General features: G+C 37.4%; 1 protein-coding gene across 1 annotated transcript in view; it reads left to right on the top strand.

Annotated features, from left to right (window-relative positions):
* Positions 1-21,549, top strand: part of RASA2 (RAS p21 protein activator 2) — a 45,962-nt gene that overhangs the window by 4,094 nt on the left and 20,319 nt on the right. Inside the window, exons 2-6 of the mRNA XM_039556969.1 lie at positions 2,177-2,282; positions 7,596-7,699; positions 8,731-8,825; positions 13,436-13,512; positions 20,708-20,791. Of these exons, the coding sequence (XP_039412903.1) occupies positions 2,177-2,282; positions 7,596-7,699; positions 8,731-8,825; positions 13,436-13,512; positions 20,708-20,791 (466 nt within the window). The remainder of the gene's footprint in view (positions 1-2,176; positions 2,283-7,595; positions 7,700-8,730; positions 8,826-13,435; positions 13,513-20,707; positions 20,792-21,549) is intronic.

Below are 21,549 nucleotides of genomic sequence, written 5' to 3'. Positions count from 1 at the left end.
TTTTAAAACTGAAAAACTGCACTATATTATAGATACAAATAGTGAATTATTCAGAAATATTTAATTTTTACTCCTTTTAAGAAAATATGAAACTATAATAATTGTAATCTCCTTTCAAAGTCCACTGTACTGTGCTTTTACAGTAATGATTAAATAATGTTATATTTTTAATATTTTATGGGAAAATAGGACAGTGTTGAGTATTAACTAAAAAATAAAGAATCTTTTTAGGAACAGCTGAAAAATCCAGTTCATGTTTATTAATTATAAACTTACAGTATCAGGAGCTCTCCCAAATTGATGAACTGCATTTTATATGTCATATGTTTTATGAAATTAGCTCTTAAAAAAAAAAAAAATTAAGGCAGTAAATAAGCAGGTAATCTTATGCTTTTTCTTGGTTCTCCTGCAATATCTCACTTAGGGGTGACTTGGAGTTTAGTCTCTTTTTGGAGTCTAAAGCCACTGAAACCCAGTTCTGTTCATGTCTCTCAGTCTGTCAACATGAAGTGTGGCATTTAAAAATAATGTGTGTATTTCCTCCTCTCCTGCAGCCAAGCTGATGAAAAGCTTGTTGATGCTTTTGAGAGCACAAGTTTTAACTGTGGAAGTTCTTTAAGTGTCTGTTCATGCTTTCCATCAGTGTCTATATCCCTGACCTGGAAAATGTCATGATTGAAGGTCAGACTGTGTTCCTGTTAAACTGTCATGTTCTCTGAGCAAAGACAGTTGGGGCAGCCTTTGCAATGCTGGGCATTACTTACTTAACTTTCAAGACTGTAATAAGTTAACCTAAATTAACCATCTAACTCAAAAAGAGTGTGGAGGAGAAAGGAAACAGAACTTTGATTTTACATCTTACCAGCATAGAGAATAAAGCTTACTTACTGTGCTTCATATCTGCATTTTTTAAAAAATAAACATGTATGACATTTCAAATCTAGTTTCAAACTGTGGTTTCTGAAAGGTCTTATGCTGTTCAGACATTAAAGTAATTAAAACTCAATACTTTGATGTATTTTTCATCCTATTTTTAATATCTTTTATAAGTAGATAATGTTTAGATAAAGTTGATTCCACATGTCATTGGGAGAGGTATTTCCAGCAGCAGGCAAGGGTGGACACTACTGTGAAAGTCCTGGCTAAGACCTATTGCAGAGTGATACAGTTCTGGTTGCACTTGGTTTGGACAATCAAGTGGAACAGGGACAGACCACCTGCTCTGATTAGAAGCCTCTCATGGGAGAGAGCACCAGAAAGGCTTGTCATTTCTTTCAGCAAAATAAAAGCTGAAAAGGGTCTGTTTGCTGTCTTCAGACATTCAAAGGGGGAGGAGACATCCAGGCAGAAAGTCACTGTTTAATCTGGAGGACAGTGTTGCTTTAAATTAATGTAGATGTCTGTAGCATTTGGATTTTGGAAGAGCTTTCCAATTTCAACTGGTTTTTAGCTGTGACTGCTTTGAGGGAGCCATTTCCTTAAATATCTGCCTTATGTCCAGCATGTTACTGCAGTGGCCTACATTCAATACCCAGCAAATCTTTGTATTCTTGTGCTGCCAATCTTTCTTTCTTATTAGAAACTTCCTTTTCTTCTTTTCCATGTTGCATTGAATCAGGAGGTGATGATTTCCCCCTTTTGCTAGTTAGGAAAAAAATAAACAGTACTCATGAGGGATATACTTTCAAAGGCTCAGCCAACTCAAAATCTGCTGTTCATTGTGGAAAATGAAATAAAGATTTGATGGGCGAGTTCTTATTAATCAGCTTCCTTTAGCCAAAGTATTTGCGGAGAAAACACCAAGTGAACAATAGCTCAGCCAGATCATGTCTTGGTGTTATGACCTCAGGCTGTGAGCTTCTCGGATTTAGCAAGTTGTGCAGGGTCAAGCCCGAGATGAGACCTTTCAAGGGAAAGTGCAGGTGCTGCAGGAAGTGGTGTTCATGAGTCAGTGTGTGTCTCTTCCTGTCAACTCTCATTCCACGTGAAGCTGGATGTAGCAACTTTTCTGCCCTCATGAAGCTTATGAATTGAAAATGATTATTGAAATGCATACCAACTGAATGGAAAAATCAATTTTTTGGACGCAGTAGAACTGTAACATTCCTGTACCTAATATTTTGTAAGTTTTTCCCCTGCAGTATTTACAGTAATTTTTTTTTTTTTTTATTTACAGATGATGCCAAACACTTAGTACCCAACAAAATGAGAGACTTTTTCTGTACCATAAACTTGGATCAAGAAGAAGTTTTTCGTACACAGGTGGTTGAAAAATCTTTAAGGTAAGCTCAGTTTTTAAATGGATATGATAAGCAAGACTGCCCAATACCAGTGTGCATGGCTTTTGCTTGTACTACTTCAAAATGAGAACTGACTTGTGGCAGCTACTCAGAGACGTTACAGCAATGTGTAAATCATGAGAGTGTTGCAAGAAGACAAAATTGAGTCTTGTGAGTACAGCAGTGTTTTTAAAATGAAGTATGCTAGAATATATTTCCGTATTCTGTTCCATTGGGCAGCATAACATTCTTTTTCTTGCTAGGTTGTTTTCAAGGGAAAGAAATCTACTTGTTACTTGCTCCCCATGCCATTTCCTACTTCTGGCAAGCAGTCGAACTGTATTGGTGGAATTCTGCTCTTACTGCGTATCTGGTAAAACCTGTTTCTAGAATGAAGGAACCGGAACTTTGCCATGTCTGAGAGTTTTCTGTGCTGTGGGTTGTCCCCTGAACGGACCTTGTTCTCTCCTGTAATTCTTGTTCTGGGAATTTTAACAGTACCCACACCGAATGCCTTGCTTTGCCTCCCTGGGCACCATTTACTTTAGATTCTGCTACTGTCTAAGAGCCTTAAAAGAATCAAATAAAAAGTCAGGATGAAGCAGCTGCAGTAGTGTAGGTGCTTTCATGTCTCAAAACTCTGAAGTTCACTGAGGACCCAAAAAAGCATCCCTGCAGCTTTGTTGCTCAGAATATCTGAGTGACAGTTTCAGTTATGTGGAGGTGATAGCAAACCTTCCTCTTAAAACCTAGACAGTCTGTTCAAATTCTTGGAAGTTTTCCTAATTCCTTTTCCCAGTGGTTTTGTTGTTAGTGTTTGTTCTTTGAGCTTTCTCTCCAGATGTTTACAGGTGAGGCACAGCTCAGCTGCAAACTTAAATAAGGAAATTTATTTTTTCATAACATCATTTCAGAGCGTCCTTTTGCTTCTGCATGAAAAGCGAATGCCGCACGTACAAACAAATATAACAAATATTTGGCTTATATTCCTAATCTGTAACTGCTGTAGTCAGATCCATAAAAGTTTCAGAATTTAACTGTCTGCAATTGAGATTGTTTTGCTATTCAAACTCAATTGAATAATCCTTCAGAGGAGAATGTTAAAGAGACTCTATTGATAAAGCAGAAACTTAACATTTCCCCTTCAAATAGACAGTAGTTTGATGAGCAAAATAACCCCAACCAAACATACCTGAAAAAGAGAGACTTTGCTGTCCAATTTTGATGCTAATAATAGAAACCATAGAAGTTACTACTATGCTCAGAAGTAAGACCTGTTAGCTTTGATGTTTACACAGACATTTTTATTATATTCTGTTTAAGAACTATTAAATTTACGTACTTTCATCACCTGATAATAATATAAGTATTAGTTGCATAATAAAACATTTGATAAAACATCTTAGATCCATCAAAAATGTTAATAGTACTGAGGTTTTAACTGACATTTAATTACAATGTCATTAATACTTTACAGAGGAAATAAAGTAAAAAAAAAATCTCACTATAACAAAACAGTTGGGGAGAGAGGAGTCTCAAATAGCACACCTCAAATAGAAAATTTTTCAGGTGATACGAAATTAATATTTGTAAGATAACAACATTTTATTAGAAGTTAGAATACAGTATTTTGAATCATTCTTTGCCCATAGGCACCTTTCTGTCTCCACTGACTTCATAGGTGACTTCCTTCATCCTCGGAATTAGGGGAGGGATCCATACAAACGGGTGAAAGGTAATAAAATAACTTACACTCTGTTAGCACCAACCAGAGTTGGGTGCTTACACTTGATTGCTACTGTGTATGCAGTTATGAAGGCTGGCTCTCATTCTAGAGACTTAAACAACGTCTTGTTTCTTATTGCTGTGTTAAACTATAAACTGTACTAACCTAGAGGCACTGGGACAGGAGATGAAAGCTCCAATCTCTTATTAACCTGAAAACTTTATAAACTGCTTTTCAGTAAGGTGTAGTACAGTATAATTTTAATCATAGATACAACTTTGAATTTCATTGCTTTGTTTCATACTATGTGCTTGCTTTTTCTTACACACGTAATTCACAGTCTGTTTTTGTCACTGTATTATGTGTTGCAAATTTATACAAGTTGTAGTCTAAATTTTGGTCTCGTGAATATCAGCTAGTTAAATGTCTGTGGAAGTAATTATCACTAAAATTAAAATTAGTTTTGACTACAATGATTGAAAACTATTAAGAAGTGTATTTTTAAAATGTGCAAATAGGTTTGGCCTTCCACCAGCACTGGAAGAGTTGTTGGAGTGCAGATGTAAAACAAATGACTTTCCAAAGTTAGAAAAACCCCACTAATTAATACTTAAGTGAAAGACAGATATTTTGGCTAATGACTGAAGAAATATTTCCTGACAGGGTGTGGGATTTGTGTGGGTTCTAAGGAAAGAATTTTTTTTTGTTTCCCCTTGGAAAGTTTAAAGAATATCCATGAGCCTCCTCAGATGTTTGTGGTCAAATACGAGGAATGGGTGGAGGGGGATGGAATTTGGGTATGTGTGTGTCCTCTTCTTAATTTAAACTAAATTCAGTGGGGTTTTTTTTCCAGCTGAACTTTGTGGTAGTGCAAGGTTATAGCAGAAATTAATTCCCTTGTTGATGTAACCATTGCTTTTATTAATTGACAGATCGGGGCATTGGTCAGGGTCCACAAAGAACTGCCAGGTTGCTATACCAAGGAAGGGAAGAGCAGAGGAGTGTGTTACACAGTGAAATTTAATCTTCTGTATTACTGTAATCCCATTCTTCCTGTATGACAGTCTGGTTGTCCTTTGAATTAGTGCTATCTTCTAATTTTGTATCTGTCACAGTCTTTAAAGTTCTTGCATCAAAGTCACAAATGAAAGTACTAGAATCCCTGAGGAACAGGATGAGTGAGTTCTCCATTTTAATTATTCCTCATTGGTGTAAACTGTTGTACCCCATCAGCCAGTTCTGTATCCACCTAAGAATTTCTTTACTAATCCATTGTACTTTTTACCTTAAATTTTCTCTCTCTGCCTCATACTTTGCTAAAGAATAATTAACAACTGATAACCAGTGTTAATTTAGGTAAAGAAAAATTTATCAACATGAGTAGAGCAATGCATTACATTCTATTTATGCTCATAAAGACTTGTTCTTTCTTGCTGAATCTGAGACTTAATGTAGTGTTGAAGTAAAAATAATAATAAAGAATGTTAATGGCTGCTCATTATGGGTTAGGGATATATGTAGCTGCAAAGTTTGCTCTCTTTAGCTGCAAGATAAAGGTGCTAAATAGATTTTTTTGAAGTGTCTGCTTATAGTCTCCATCTCAGCCTAATTATAATTGGATTCTCAGAGTCCCATAGATCCATCAAGAATAGGAACTTAAAGCCTTGGCACTTGCTGGTGTGCAGTGCAGTCTGGTGTTTCCTTAGGATGCCTGTCTGAAGCTGAACTAAAGCAGAGTTTCCCTTGACACCAGTGCCAGCTCATTCTCCCAGATCCTTCTGCTGTACTAGCTCTTTGTTTGTACTGCTGCAACTTTATTTGTATAGCTGTGAGGGAAACCAGATGATGGAATTGACCTAAGTTTAAAATAACTCTTTGTTTCATCCTTGGTTTTGGTCTGAGTTATCATGTCAATACCATAAAAATGAGCAGTGATGGTAATAAGGAGGTTGAAGCTGTTCAGAGCTGCACTGCTGCTAAAGGGAATGCTCATGAGTTTATACCGTCAGTCATGGTGCTGACAAGAAGAACCCAACCCTCATAATCAAAGGAGAATTTCTTGGCTTTGAAATTACAAAAAAAGAAGGGGAAAAAAAAAGAAGTGGGGAGCTGAAAAACCACAGTTGAATCTTTCAACTGAGAAATTTAAAATTACTTCTCAGTGTAGTGCAAAGGCTAATACTGAGTTGTCTGCTCTGAAGCCTGTGGTAAAAGGTCTGTGTTTTAACAAAAAGAACATTTTCACTTGTGGAATTCCTTATAATGAATTCCTGCCCTTAAAGCTGTTGTTTCTAAAAATCTATTCTAGACATTTGAAATACTAGATTTTTTGGCTGTTTTCTTTCCACTTTTCAAGTTAGTTGTCAGCTCTTCTTTTTAATTTATTTAATGAGCCATTATCCTTAAGCATTGGGTGGTGTTTTCTTTTACTGTGATTGTTTTGAAGGGAAGAGTAGGGATGGTGACCTATTCTTCCTGGTTTCCTTTTGGGTAGGTAATAACATGAGCTGCTTGTTCAAAACACAAGCATATTTGTATTAGTTTAATAAAGTATTGTAACAATAGTGTCATAATGATACTTTGCTAGGAAACAAACCCCAACATTAGTTTCACGGTTTAGTCTAGCTGTTATCACAGTACTTTTCTGCATAAAATTAGTTTCATGAACTTCAGCACCTTTCCCTGGTGATACTAATACATTGTAATTGAAACTATTTTAAGTCTTTTGAGAACCTAGTTGTTCTAAAATAGCAGGATTTTTCTGTGGATCCACTTGACTTTCAGAATTCATCACTTGCAGTAATGCAAGGAACATTGTGGTTTTTTCAGTCTTGAAATACAGTTTTCTCACTGCTGGCTCTGATTACATCAATAAGTACTCCTTAAGTTTAATGAGAGTATTAGTTCTGGAAGTGAATATACCAACACATTGTATGAAATATGTGTAACATAGAGGAACCCAGGGTCTTTTTCTGTAGAGGGCTGTGCAAATGGCAGTTAAATAGGGTGAACTGTAAACATGATACTGGACTTCTTTAGATGGAGAACTGTGATGACAGTTTTGGAATGAGGGAGATTATGTATTTGAGATTAACATTTCTCTTTTTCCCTGTTCTATCTTATAGTTTCTAGTGATAATGACTTCTTCTTACAGGTCTGGATCTTAGAGCAGCAGTTTTGATGTGGAAGTTAAAGCTAAACAAATGCCAGTTAGTTAAGTAATCAATATTGTGTTTAAATGTAGTTTAATTATGTACTGAATAAGAAAATGAAACAAAACTTGTGCATGTCTCAGGAAGTCTAGAGAACCAGCTAGAATAATTTCAAGACAGAAAAATAGAATTGAAATTACAGAGGAGACACCACTTTCTGTGTGTGCTCTGATTCCTACCTTTTCTTAAACAGAAGGCATTGCCGTGTTATTGTGTGTTCTTGTATTGAAATGATTTTGGGTGGCTTTGATGACAGGTCAGTGTAGTGGTAAGGGCCGTGGACTGAGACAGCAGTAAAAATACAGCTTTTTAATGTTCATCTTCGATATAAATTGCATAAAGTCTTTCTCTGTTTTAACTGTAAAACTTTCTTTGCAGCCCTTATTTTGGAGAGGAGTTTTACTTTGAGATTCCAAGAACATTCCAGTGGTTGTCCTTCTATATATATGATAAAAGTGTTTTGCAAAAGGACCTGCGTATAGGTAAGTGTCTATGAGGTGCTGTCTGCATCTTGCATAACACTTGGTTGTTTTCAATAGCATTATATGCAGGATTACAGATACAAGTATTGGTGAAGCATCATTCAAAACTGTGTATAGTGCACTTAAATGCTCCTTTAAAGTTTGAAAAGAAGGGTCTTATTTCCTTGCTTCCTTCTATTACACTAAAATATGTTTGGTTTTTAGGCTAGTAGGACATTTTATAGTCTTATTATGGTCTGAATACATTTTTAAAAATTCTCTTCATTTCTTCTCCAGTTTTGCTTCATTGGAATATTTGAATAATTGTCACTACTTGTAGGTCTTTAAAGAATAAATTGTGGAATAATTCCACAATAATTACAGTTGTGGAATAATTCTTAAAACTATTGATAGATAATTTTTCTCCCTGACAGTGCAACCTGTAACTTAGAGACGTACAAAGCATTTGGCAGCAATTCGTGTAGCTTAAGGGAAAAATTGTAAGAGGTGGATTTCTATTTCTCCCCCCACTGCATAATGGCTTTATTGCAGCTGCTTTTTGGATACAGTTGCTACAAAGCTCTAATAGTCTGCTAGTCTGTGGAAGAAGCCATCACTGTACTTGAATTGAGGAAGGAAATAATTTGCACCAGGATGTCAGATAATTTGATATAATAACAGCTTTCCAAATAGCAATCAGAAGAGTAAAAGGCATCTACTTCAGTTTCCTGTTTAAACATTCAGCACTGTTTCTGTTTTCTCAGATCTATTACGTTATTTCCAGCCTCTAGTGTGTTCTTTATTTTATGTTCTTGTTAGTGATATCCAGGATAACAAATCGTAATTAATGTCATCAGGCTTTTATATAAACTATTTTCTGATTTACTTACCCATAACATTCCTTGTTTTATTTCTTCATATAGCATCATAAACTTTAAAAAAACCCCTAAAAGCGAGTTTAAAAAAAATCAAATTTCAAACATATTTAAATATTTGTTCTATTCAGATGAAGGTGATATTTATGCTTCTCTCTCCCTGCCACCCTCCCTCAGGAAAGGTGTCAATCAAAAAAGAAGATTTATGCAACTACACAGGAAAAGAGAACTGGTTTATGCTTCAACCTGTTGATTCTAATTCAGAGGTCCAGGTAACTATTAAATTGCACATTTACATTTCGAAAGTTAAATACAGATAAGGACATGCGATGGTAGAAGTTTACATTGAGCTGTAGGAGATAGGGCTTAGCATCTGTATTTCTTGGGAGGCAGTTGTGTCTTCAGTTTGGTTAGAGAATAATGCAGACTCTACTCCTAAGATGACTGTATTATTCCTTATGGTACTTAAAACTGGCAGAAGATATGAAACAACTGTTTGGGAAATGTCTTAGCAGTATTTTGATGTCTGAAATGCTTGTAAGAGGAGCCATATTCTTGAGGCACATGAATGGATCCTAAAACTCTTGAATAATTTTTTTTAGTAATTTTTGGTGTTAACTGAAACAATGGCTGATTATGTGAAATAGTTAGTCTCCAAAACTTGGAGGTACTTCTGCTGTGTTAGTTTATCTTATCTTGAAACACTTTCTGCATTCAGTATCAAACAACTTGCACTTCACAGTTTTATTTCAGCCTGTGGTTCCAGTTCTTCAAACAGGATTTTTCTAGGAATAGGTAAAAATGAGATGGCTCTAGAAGTTGTAGAGATTCTCTTTTTGGTATCAAGAACAAAACAGAATTCTTGAGAATCTCTTAGCCTTGTTGTGATAAACTATTCGGTTTAATAGGGTTTTTTCCAGATTTGCCTGAGGGCAAAAGTCTTAGACTTGACAGTGTTCGTATTGTTTTAGTAACCTGAAAGTCCCTTTGGGTAGGGAGAATCCTGGCTGCTTTTACAAGAAGTGAATGTGCACAGAATTCTCATTATTTTCACAGATTATTCATTTATGAGCCATAAGTTTAGCCTTCTGGGTGTAGGAGGGCATGTGGTTGCTTTACATGAAGACAGATTTTCAAAATGTCTGAATACCACTTCCTTTTCCCTGTTGAAAATCAGTCCTTCTCAGTTATGATAGTCTGGAATAGAATGGTTCATTTGGAAGGGACCTAGAGATCATCAAGTCTAGCTGCAAATTGTCTTCTTTGAATTCTTTCATGTAATCACTCTGAAACTAGAAAGTACTTTTTAGATATGAACTGAAAGGCAGTTTCCACTTTGACTTAAACATTGTCATGCTTGCTATGTTTTTTCTGTCATAAAAATGTATTGAAGAAAGTATTACTTTTTGTCATAACACGACATGAGTATTTGAAAATTCAATTAGAATATTCCATTAATAGAATGTAGTGGTTTCTTACATACTGGAAATTAAAAGTTTATAGTTTTCCATGGCTTTGTGACTCACAGCAGAATGTAAGCTCTTACTGATACTTTACTTTGACTGGGACATGTGCAAAGCACTGTCCTCCGTGACACTTCCATTAAGAGATGACCTTTTCTGCTCAGGTGTGTGCTCCTTATATTTATCTTTTCTTGAGTCAGGGCATTTGGGTAGGTTTCTCCTGTCCTGCTTTATTTTTCCATAAAAGTCTTAAGAGCAGAGCTGAGACCAGTTCCCATCTGCCACATTTGCCTGAAATCTTGTTGGCTTGGATGTGCCATACAGCACTGAAATGTCCTCAGAGATGTCCAAGATTGTTGGTTGGACATGGCTGAAAGCAAGTAGACTTTTACATTGAGCATGTGCAGAAAAAGTGCATGAAATGTTTATAAAGCTAAATCACAGTTTGGAAGGGGAAAAAAAGTTGTTTTCTTCTCCTCATGGCACTGTATATGTAGTTGATTTTTTGTTCCTCTGGTTCCCTCCATGTGATTATTTTTCAGAATTTATGATGTGTGCAAGGCAATAGGATAGCGTAGAAATATTTTGTGTTCCATTAATATGTGCAGGACACTTTACAGTTGCTTGGTTGGGATTTATTTTTGGGCTTTTCCATAAGTTTGCATTTATTTCAAGAAAACTGTACTTTTTATGTACCAGTCATCTATTCTTTATAGGTTAACTGGTAGAATTAGCAGCCTGTATGCCAGGGATTTTAGTGGTGGAGGTTTTTAGAAAGCATCTGCTCTGCTCTGTGTTTTGATCTTAGCTTGGTTTTTTTTGTTGTTTTGCTGCTGTTTGCAGTATTATGAGTCCATATTATTCTCGTTTTCTTGAAACTTTTTCCTTTCTCCACTAGTCTTGAAAAATAAATACAAACGTGGGACTACTAAGTAAATAAACCAGAAGTTGGGTGAAACAGGCCACATTTAACTGCAGCTGGCACAAACTTGTTTATATATATTAGCTTTTAAAAAAAATTCTTGTTTTCTAAAATGCACATAGTGTCAGCATGCTGGTAAAATTGTTAGGATTGCTTGCCCCCTTTTTTATTTATAAAATCTTCATTAATCTGGTTTGAAATTGCTCATTTGATTAAACATGCCTTTGAGCTTCATTATTCATGGCAAGAAACTTTTATAGGGATTTTTACATACATAGCTTTATACCTATATTTATACATAGGTATAGTTTTTATAGAGATCTGCACTTGAAAAACACATTGGTAAGATCAAAATATTTTACACACTGTTAAGGTCTTTGAAGGTAAATTTAACATTCATTGTTCTTTTTCTTAGAGTTTTATTGACACAGATCCTATCAATTTTATCTTGCTATATTAAGTACCTGAAAATTGACTGTTAACCCATTTGTAAAGTTAAAATGGTACCTACCTGCCTTTGAGCAACGCTGAGATCTACAGATGCAGAGTGCGTTAATATGAAGTCACTGTTTGTTTTTAATTTACTGTATAAGAATGGCTGATTTCTGTGTTTCGAAGTAAAAGCCATCTGTACAGCCACATTTAAAACCCAGTTGTGTATTATGTCAGAAGTTCTGATACAGATCTGCAGATCAGCCACTTCAGGAAACCATCGCGCTGCTCTCAACAAACAAAATGACAAAAATGTACTAAAACTCTCCATGCATGTTGGGGAAATACTTACTTAGAGCCATGTTACTGTGGTCATCGTAGTACTGAGCTGGGAGCAAACTACATCCACAGATAGTTCTCAGGAGCAGTAATGTGCTATTTTACTCCTACTGTTCAGTGTAAAACACAATTTGTGGGTTTTGCTTTTAAAAGCAAAAGGAAGATATTTAGGCCATTCACAGCATCTGTTTTCTAAAACAAGTGAAGTCAGCTATTGTAATAAATACTAATAATGTTTGTCTACTCATTTGTAATTCAAAAACTTTGCCTTGTAAGGTTGTTGGCATGCTTTTCAGTATCCTGTTTTTATCCCGTAAATCTCTTTTTGTAGTGGAGTTTCTCTGCTTGACAAATACTTTCTTAATGTACCTGTGTTCCTGTCCCTGTAGTAACAGTTTGCAAAACATTTGGCAGGCATCCCAAAACAGTTATGTTTGGAACTGCCTTGTAAAAGAAGCTTCATTTCTCCTCCCATGTGATGAACAGAGAGGGAAACGCAGCCTTTGCCTCAGGGGATTTACAATAAAAACATTGCAGTTTTATGTCAAAACATAACTGTTACAGAAATGTGTGCAAGGTCAGCTAAGGGTTTTACTTCCATCTTAGTGGAAAGGCAAAGCTGTAGATCACATTATGATTTGCTTTGCCTTTCCACTAAGATGGAAGTAAATTACTTTTATGACTTTGCCACTCCTGAAAATCACCTTCCAGAGCCCTTCCCTGAGAATGTTGGTTGTGGACAGACCAGTATCATCTGTTGTTCCATTTATCAAATAGGCAAAGTCTGGGAATACCAAGGAGAACATTGTTAGAGGAAAGACTCTGTGTCTGATTATCTTAGATGTGAAAGTCGACACAAACAGCCAGGCACTGAAATGAGTAGCAGGTGTTGTTCAGGCGGTAGCTGTTTGGAGTAAGGTTAAGGTACTACATTTTGGTCATCCCAGGAAAGTTGCCTATCATGGTTTGACGTTTTTGGAGCCTTCTATTGAGAGGGTACAGTAGCTTGGCCCTTGCTGAGTTCTGAGGTTAATCCATGCTGTGCCATAATTTATGGATTCTTTTCTTTAAATACTTCTTGCCATATCAGAAAAAGAAAAGGAGGAAGCTGGGTTTAGCAATTATTGCCACCTTTTCCTCTCTTTTGGTTCTGTTTACTGTTCCTTGCATACATCAGCAGTCTTCATGAGATAGTTGAAAACTGCCCTGGGATGCACAGTGATCTTCAGTCTGGTGTGATGGACAGGATTTCACAGTGGATATTAAATGCTGCTGGTCTGCTGGTTATGGCTTCTGCATACTATTCTACTTTTCTACCTGCCTTCAGAGTCCAAGGTCATTTTAGAACTTTCCCCTGAAGTGTTCAGAAATTCATGTCTGTGCAAGGGTTCATCCCATGCTTAGGACAAAATAGCTGAGACTCTTGCTCTTGATAGTTGCTCATACTGGAAGAAATACTTGTGGATTTTAAATCTGTAGAGGCTTGACCAGTTCTTGTGCTGTCTGCAGATGGAGATAGTGCTTCTCTATAGGAAAGTCTCAAAGTTCACATACATCCATCATACTCTACTTGAAGGATATGTGCTCTAGATGGGTATTTTCTTCAACTGGTTATATTGGAATTACCTTTAATCTTTTGACTGTAAACTACATTACTGTTCTAATTCCTACTTTTAAAATAAATACTTTTAAAACTATTTGTGTTTCTCTCCTGGTTTTTTTTCAGGGAAAAGTTCACCTTGAATTAAAACTGAATGAACTGATAACAGACAATGGATCTGTGTGCCAGCAGCTAGTAGTACAGTAAGGAAATCCATTAATCCTTTAATATTTGGTTGTTTGTTAGAACGTTATGTGATTTGTCTTTCCTGATACTGCATGTCTGCATGTCTTGGTACCAATAGCATTTTTCTTTTTATATGACTTTTCCTTGGAATCTGCCTTATGAGGAAATGAGTATATGCCTAGGGAACTCCTGCAGAAATTCTTCGCAGCTGCTCATCTCTGCTGCCAAAGCACTCACCTTTATTGGGACTGTTAGGATTAGTGTCTTGTAATTCCAGTTGAATTGGGTCTGGTGAGAAAGCTAGGAATGTGCAGTGCAGCTGACAACCAGAACTTACAGTACTGCTGTTACTGACAGAATTACTGCTGCAGATGGGGTTTTTTTGAGTTGGTATGGGAAAATTCATTGCTGGTTTTGCTTCAGAATTAGTTTCTTGTGGCAAACCATGATAAGAAATGCTTACAGAAAAACAAAGTACAGGAGTTGTGGTTCTGGACTAGCATGTTTGCCACATTTCAGTAAAACTTCTAAGCAACAACTTAATAAGGAGTTTCGCTACCAAACTTAATTTTGGCTCTGAAGTGTAAAAATGCTACAGCATGTCAAAGAGCATCATAGAGACAGTACATTTTTTGTACATTTGCTAATGTAATTTTCATTATGAAATTAAGATGATGTTTTTTTTGTCTTAGTCAACTATCTAAATCCAGATGAATAGTTGAGTTGGAGAACTCAGCAAAGAACCAGCAAAGTGGTCTGTTTGCTGTTCTCTAACTTGGTATGAAGGGGAAGCTATTCTGTGGTAGAACTAAGCTAGTGAAACTGGTAATGCTTTAATGACTTCGGCTCATAATTCAGGTAAAATGAAAACTTGCTGGACATAGAGTTATCTTTATTACTTAAAGATAATTCGAAATGCATCTGCTTTTATAGTAGGGTAGCAGCATGGTTCATTGGGAGTCCTGCTGCTCTTATTTTTGTATCCCACTTGCAGCACAAAGCAGAAGTAGAACAGCTTTTTCCCCACAGGCTATTCACTACCAAAAGCTGGCTGGAGCTTTTTGACTTTGTGTTTTAGTCCCAACTTTCTTCATTCTCAGAATGTTTGGGGTTTTTTTATGTTCCTGCACTTTAAGTTAGTGTTGTGGGGGTTATTATTTTAAAAACTTACCTGGATTTTTCATAGGATGAAGAAAAGTTGCATTAGAAAGTTACTGTTGCAAATTGCAGTTTTGAGTGGGAAGTGGTTTACTCACTGTGCCCTCTCTTAGGATCTCTTTATGACGGAGATAATTGATCAAAAGGAAGCCAGGGTTCTCTTTTGGTTGCTGCACTCACCCACTCACTGACATGTGGGAGAGGACTGTGCGTTAGACGCTGCAGTATTACATCAGTGCTTTTGTCTGAGGTTATGAAATTCACTGAGTTCCTTAAACTAAAAATGTTTAGTAGGATTTTACCACACGGCCTGCTACCCTTGAAATAATTTACTGCATTAGTAATATATTGTACATAAATACATTTTGGATGTACATGTGAGAGTTTGAGAAATAAGAATCTGTAATACCACTGAATGTGGTATTATAGAAATGGATGAGAGGGCATTTTTGAGATGCATTTGATCTTAAAGCATGAGGAACTTACAAAAAATACATGTGGAAGTATTAAAGAGAAAATTTAAACTCTTTAAAACTCTGCTGGTTTTGTAAATTTCCCATGATAATTAGTAAGTGATGCACTTGCTGCTATGTTTCACTAGTCACCAGGCCTCAAGAAGACATCGAATTATTGACTCCTTTAACAAAGCTGAAAGATAGAAAGGAGCAGAACTGTGATAGAGTAAAAGAGAGTCAAGAAGTGGGCAGAAATGTTTCTGTCTCTGACTCTTCTTCATCTGTTCTAAACTGGAAAATACTGGCCACAGGAAAAAAAATCACTGAAAAAAAATTTTTGAAATACAGGCTATGATACTTGCCTTTCAGGAGCAACATTTTACTTCATGTTCAAGTTAATTGTGTCTCCATGTAATGAGAGTGAGATGTTTTCAAACCTTCACCTGTGGGGTGTGCCCAGCCCCTGCCGTGGAAGGAGGCCTGCTGAGATAAAGCAATGGCATAACCTGCCAGCAGAATCCCCTTGGAAAAGGCAGCACTGTTCGGTGAGGGTGAGAGAAAGCAAGAACCATGATCCTCTGGGAGACCCTATGTAGATTCCTTGTAACCCATTGCCTTCTACCCTCTCACACCCACCCTTGTATCCCTGTAAGATCTACCCTTCTCCCCCTTTGAGTTTGGAGAACTTGTCCCTAGCCTACCCTTCGCAGGGGTGCAGAGTAATAAACCTGCCTCATGCGGAACTGCTGAACAAGCCTCTTGTCTCTCTCCTCCTAGTCCAGCCTGGGGTTTGCCCCGCAGAACAAGAGCTGAAGTCACTCTTGCTGAAATCCCTAGAGAGCTGGCAGCCTGCTGAGACAGGCCCCCCCTGCGAAGGCACCCCGGCCGCTGAGGGATCACCGCAGACCTCTGGAAGACTGTCCCTTGCGGGACGCTCTCTCTGGGTCGGTCACAGCTTCCTGGGTCTGAGCCACGGACCCCAACCTGGCTGCTATAGCCACCAGTTAAATTTTGTAGGATAAGAGAATTCTAGATACTTTTGCTGCCTTCTGTGCTTAGTTAAGTTGCTAATGGATTTCTACTGTGTATTCTTGAGAGTCCAGAAGTTCTACAAAGATGAAAAATACTAGCTTCAACTTTCATTACACAAGATTACACATGGTGTTTAGTGCACACGCGATAGCAAGTAGTTCAAAGGCTGTGATTTTGAGTATTATCTGGAGTCCCCTGTTACCTTGTGGCTGAACCAAAACGATGACTGGCTAGGAAATGCATTCCTGTTGTTTTGGGTCTGTAAACATGGTTGTAGAAGCTTTCTCTACTTGTCTTCTAGATGAGTTTTATGATGAAGATTGATTTAAAAACTCAATTCCAATCACTTCTTTGACATATAGCATAGTTAATCTTCCTTTGGTGAAGGACTGTCTTAGAGCTCATGTAGAGCAGGCTAAGCCCTGATTTTACACAAATTTTTTGTCTTAATTGCAAACTTCCTGTTAAGTTTCATGCAGATACGGTCACAGACTGTTTGTGAATTAAAACTTTGTTTTGTCTCTGATACTAATTGTTTCCTTTTCTAAGGTGTGAATGAGAAGGGGAAAAGGATAGTGCAAGAGTTTACTTGCTGACTCAGTGTGGGCTCTTTTTTTGAAACCACAATGGCATGTATGGTAGCATGCTTCACAAATATGTGCTTGCAGCTCTTGCTGGGAGTCCCTAAGAACAAGTTTGCATGACCATTGTTTGCATATTTGCTGCTTCTGAAATAGATGATACTTGAACAGCTTCTTGCCAAATTAGGCAGTTGGGTGGTAGCACCTGCCTTCTCTGGGATTAACAGCCCTTCAGCTCTGAAAGAAGGTTTTGTGTATTTACAGTGTGAATACTTCAAAGCCCAGAAATGGTTTATTACAGCCAGGTTTTGACTTCATTGCAACCGCTTTTCTAAACAAATTATACATCATGTGCTCTTAAATTGACCTGTCAGTTTGTTACTGTCCTGTTTATACCTCATCTGCTTGTATGAAGTTGTTCTAGGGAACATAGCAATTTTATGAAGTGCACATACAGATCCTAATGGCTGCAGTTAGGGAGTGTCTGTCCTTGGAGGACTTCAGTTGATTTGAATGGTGGAGATAGAGTCACTCAGTCATTAGGGGGTTTATTGTGGGCTGGGTCTTTTTAAGGACGTATTTTCATCTTACAAGATGAATATATGCCATTTGTATCTGAAAGGCTCTCATTTCCTGTGTGAAACTCCTCTTGCACAACAAACTACTGAGATGAGAATTAATGTAAACTGAATCATATCTTAGACTCTACTGGAACAGAGCAGTAGTTGGAGAAAAGAACCAAAGTTCTTCTGTTGTCTGTTGTGTAGACTTTACATAAGGGTATAGTAGTCTAAAATATAAAATAAAAGGCTTTTAAGTTCCTGTCTACTTCTTCAAACTCTATGCATTTATGCCTTTTGAATGACAACTGGCTAGCTAGGTAGATGAAATTATTTGTCAAAGCTGAAATATTTTTATTGTATGTTAGAAATGTATTTATTATGGTTGTCAGAATAGGAGTGTATATATAGTGTTATTTTCTTTTTTGATTGGTCAGAATGTTTGGCATTTTGTTGGTGGTGGTTTTGATGGGATTTCTTGGTTGTTGTTTTCCTGTTTAAAGGAGACTGGAGTTCTAGCACTTTGCCTGATTCTTCGAGGAAAAGGCAGTATTACTGTGCAATTTGCTGACTGGCAAACTTAGTGAGGTTTTTTCCATTCCATTCATTTCCATTCCAACTTTTCCATTTCTGTTAAGTCTACTATAGTTTAGCCACTTCAGACATCTTCAGAATTTTTAAACATGTTTACTGGAGGCCGTTTGTTTAGTAGCTTAAAAGTATCGGTAATGATTCAGTGTGGTGTGCTCAGTCCCTGGGGAGGAACAATCTGGCCCGGTAGTGCTGAGTCGATTTAATGGCTTCCTATCCCTAATGGCTGCTTGCCTTTGGAGCTTGGGAGGGCTCCTGCCTGATGAGGGTAATTCAGTTTGCCAAACTGACAACTGGCTTGAAACCTAAAAGCTTCCTGTGAGGGTGGTAAACAGAAGCAGCAGTTAGCTGACTTGGCTGTGCTGTCACATACTGTGTCTAAAGCAGACTCCAGGCAGTCCCTGCAGACTGAAGGGATGGATATGACTGGCAAGCTTGGAGTGAGAGATGGAAGGGGAGGAGGTGAGGTAAATTTGGAACAAATTTTTGTGTGTCATAGGTGTGGAAGAGAAAGATTTTGAGGTATTAGGAGCTGATGGTCAGGGGAGATGTTGGACCAGGGCAGGCTGTCTAAGCTAGGCAGACCATACTTGCTGGCAGCAGAACTGGGACTTGGGCAGGAGGTAAAAAGGGAATGCTAGAGCTGTCTCCACAGGGAGACCAGCTGGAGCATGAAATCAACTTGAAGTGACAGATCCATATGATGAATCCAGAGATCCTAGTTCTGCTGCAAGGCTGTGAAGTTGTCAGTAAAATGTTTTTCAACTCACAGGAAATCACAAACAAGCCTTTCTTTAGTTTGTGTGTGTTGTGGTCAAGAGAACAGAACAAGCTGTTTGTATTACTAAAAGTCCCACAGACTCATACCTGTTTGCTTCAGAAATCCAGGAGCTTGGTGAACATGTCAAAGACTGTAAGAAGAGAAATGGTGGTGTTCTTGTTAAAACAGTTGAATTCTCTTTAGATAAGGTTGACTGATCCATCTGCTATGAAGCTCCTATGAGATTCAAGTTGCAGCTGGTTTATAGGTACGCTCAGCACTCACACCTGAAACTGCAAAGCCCGAGGAGCTGCAGAGTGTTTTGTGCTACAGGATGCCCATCAGTCTGAAAAAATCAAGTCCTGCCTCAGATCAGAGACCCCAAATGACTGAAAAGTCTAGACAGTTTATTTTTGTTGCCACTCTTCAGTGCCACGTGTGTGTTGGAGGAGGAATCAATTAATGCTTATGAAACAACTAGATGTTTCAAGAACCCATTTAAATGGTGGGTTTGAAATCACTGTAGGGCTCATTGTGATTCAAAAATTATTGAAATGCTGAAAGCCACGTGCTTGGTAACTGGAAGAAAAATAACAAATGATTGTGCAGTGGTTCAGCACTAAATGTTCCCTGAACTGGCTAAGACAGAGGGACTTTTGGGGGGGAAAATACCATCTGGTTTATAATTGTGCATACTCCAAAGAGGGTGGAGTTTTGAGGCAGCACAGGAGTGTTAGTGTCTTGTTTCCACACTTGTGTTTGAATTTGCAGCTCCTGTTATTCTTTTAACACCATTTTTCTGTGTAACAGTACATAAAGCATTTATTTAAAAATGTGTGCAGCTACATAACTTTAATTTGATCTTCACAACTTATTATTCCACATTATGATATTAGAACATTTACTTAATTGTTCATATGAATTTACAGAAGTCTATTTTCTCCTTAAGTTGCCTAGGTTTTGGATTTTATTCAAACTAGCAAATATGACAACTGAAACTTTATTGCATTAATTTAGTTAAATTCCTGCAATACAGCTAAAAAAATAAATTATTTTAAAGAAAATGGGAATATAACATTCAGATCTTATTTGTGTTTTGTTTATGAAATTTTGTAATTTGCTGAATATTTCTGGACTTAAATTACAGTGTGCATGGTTACATTAGAGCATCATTTTGCTAGAAAGTCTGGTTTCTGCTATGAATTTACAAACTCTGCTGCTTTACTTTTGCTGTTCCAGCTGCTTTTTGTTAATGCTCATATGTGGGCAGCATCTAAAGGTTAGGCAGCTTGCTGACCCAGCTCTGTGCTGCTGCTGTGGTGATTCAAAGATTGCAAGACTTCAGAAAGGGTCCAGAAAAGGTTTCTCTGTCTCCACAAGCATTAATTGCCAACCATCCTGTCCCTTTTGCATCAGGACTGGTGAACAGTGTGCCTGTGTACCTGTTAAACATCACCTTACCACTTACTGTATGAATTACGGAAGAAAACAGTATTTTTAAAAGGGCCATTTAACCCTGAACATGGGCTGTTGTGAAAAGAGTTTGGAAATAAACCTTAAGCACTATTTCAAAGGTAGAGCTAGAACTATACACTGTAATGGTTTTGGTTGCTTAATTTTAAATATAATTTCAGGATTTAACTTTGCATTTCTTAGCATAACTCAGAATGTAGGTTATCCAAAATAAAATATTTCAATCCATTTTAATGCCTTCCAGATGCAGCTGCTGCCATTCGATGTGGCCAGATAACTTTTTGTAGGCCTTGAGAAATCAAATTTAAAAGTTAAAGAAATCTGCAGTTTCTCCTAACATAGTAGTTCATTTTACTTATGATTTTGTCTTTCATGTGTGATACTGGAATGTCTTTATCAAAGCAATTCCAAGAGTTTCATTCTCACAGAGCCCCCTAAGTCTTACTGTACACTTGAGTATTATTTTGTATTACCATCTATCTTTGTGTAATACAGCAGAACATCAAAAAAAAAAAGTTTTCAAAAAGAAAGCATTGCTTAGGTTTTATTTTTTTAAGCCAAATATTTGCTTCACTGATCTATTGTTTGCCTTTTCCCTGTAGCATAAAGGAGTGTCATGGGTTGCCTCTTATAAACGGACAAAACTGTGATCCTTATGCAACAGTATCTCTTGTGGGGCCTTCCAGGTAACATTTTAGTATAAAATGAATAAATCTAAAAGTGCTGTGATGTTGAATTGGAAAAGAAAGTCACAGGTTTTAAGCAAAATCTTTAAAACGCAGGAAAATCTTCCAGTGCTTTCATGTGTATATCACATCTCCATGGATACTGTTCTCTCCCCTGCCCTGCCATACTCTCAAGACTGGGATGGTGTTTGGTCTGTCTGAATTGCCTGCACTTGTCAAGAACCACTTGTGACTCAGTTCTTTCCTGTGTTTTGTACTGGACTCTTGATTTCTGCACTGTGCTTCCTGTTAATCTATGTGAAATTCTTGTATGCCATGATACAGTCAATTGCTCACTCACCTTCCTCTCTTCTCCATTTTTCTTAATGTGTGGGTTTCTTTGCAGCAAATGTGTAGTAACTGGGAGGAGACGAGAGAGTCGAGGTTCTGGAACACCTTCACGATGCTGTGTTCAGAATCCCCACAGCTCAAATGTCTCCCTGTTTTTGATCAGTAATCCTCAATAACTGTTGGGTTCTTTCATTTAAGAAAAATCCTGCATCCCACACATTCACTGTGTGCAAGTCCCTGCCCAATAAGGAGGATAAGTTTCAGTTGCTTCTTTTTTGCCACATCAGACCCTCTCCTTTCTCCAGTGCTGAGGAATTGTCTTTGTGAGCATAATATCAGGACGTCTTGGCTTGGCTTAAAGACTTTGGAAGGATTGTCCCCGAGTAAGCTTTCCATGGGGCATTTTTTCCCTCCTTTGTAATAAATGA

Source organism: Corvus cornix, chromosome 9 (assembly GCF_000738735.6).
Source record: "Corvus cornix cornix isolate S_Up_H32 chromosome 9, ASM73873v5, whole genome shotgun sequence".
NCBI classification, from domain to species: Eukaryota; Metazoa; Chordata; class Aves; order Passeriformes; family Corvidae; genus Corvus; species Corvus cornix.
This window is presented reverse-complemented; position numbering and strand designations above follow the sequence as displayed.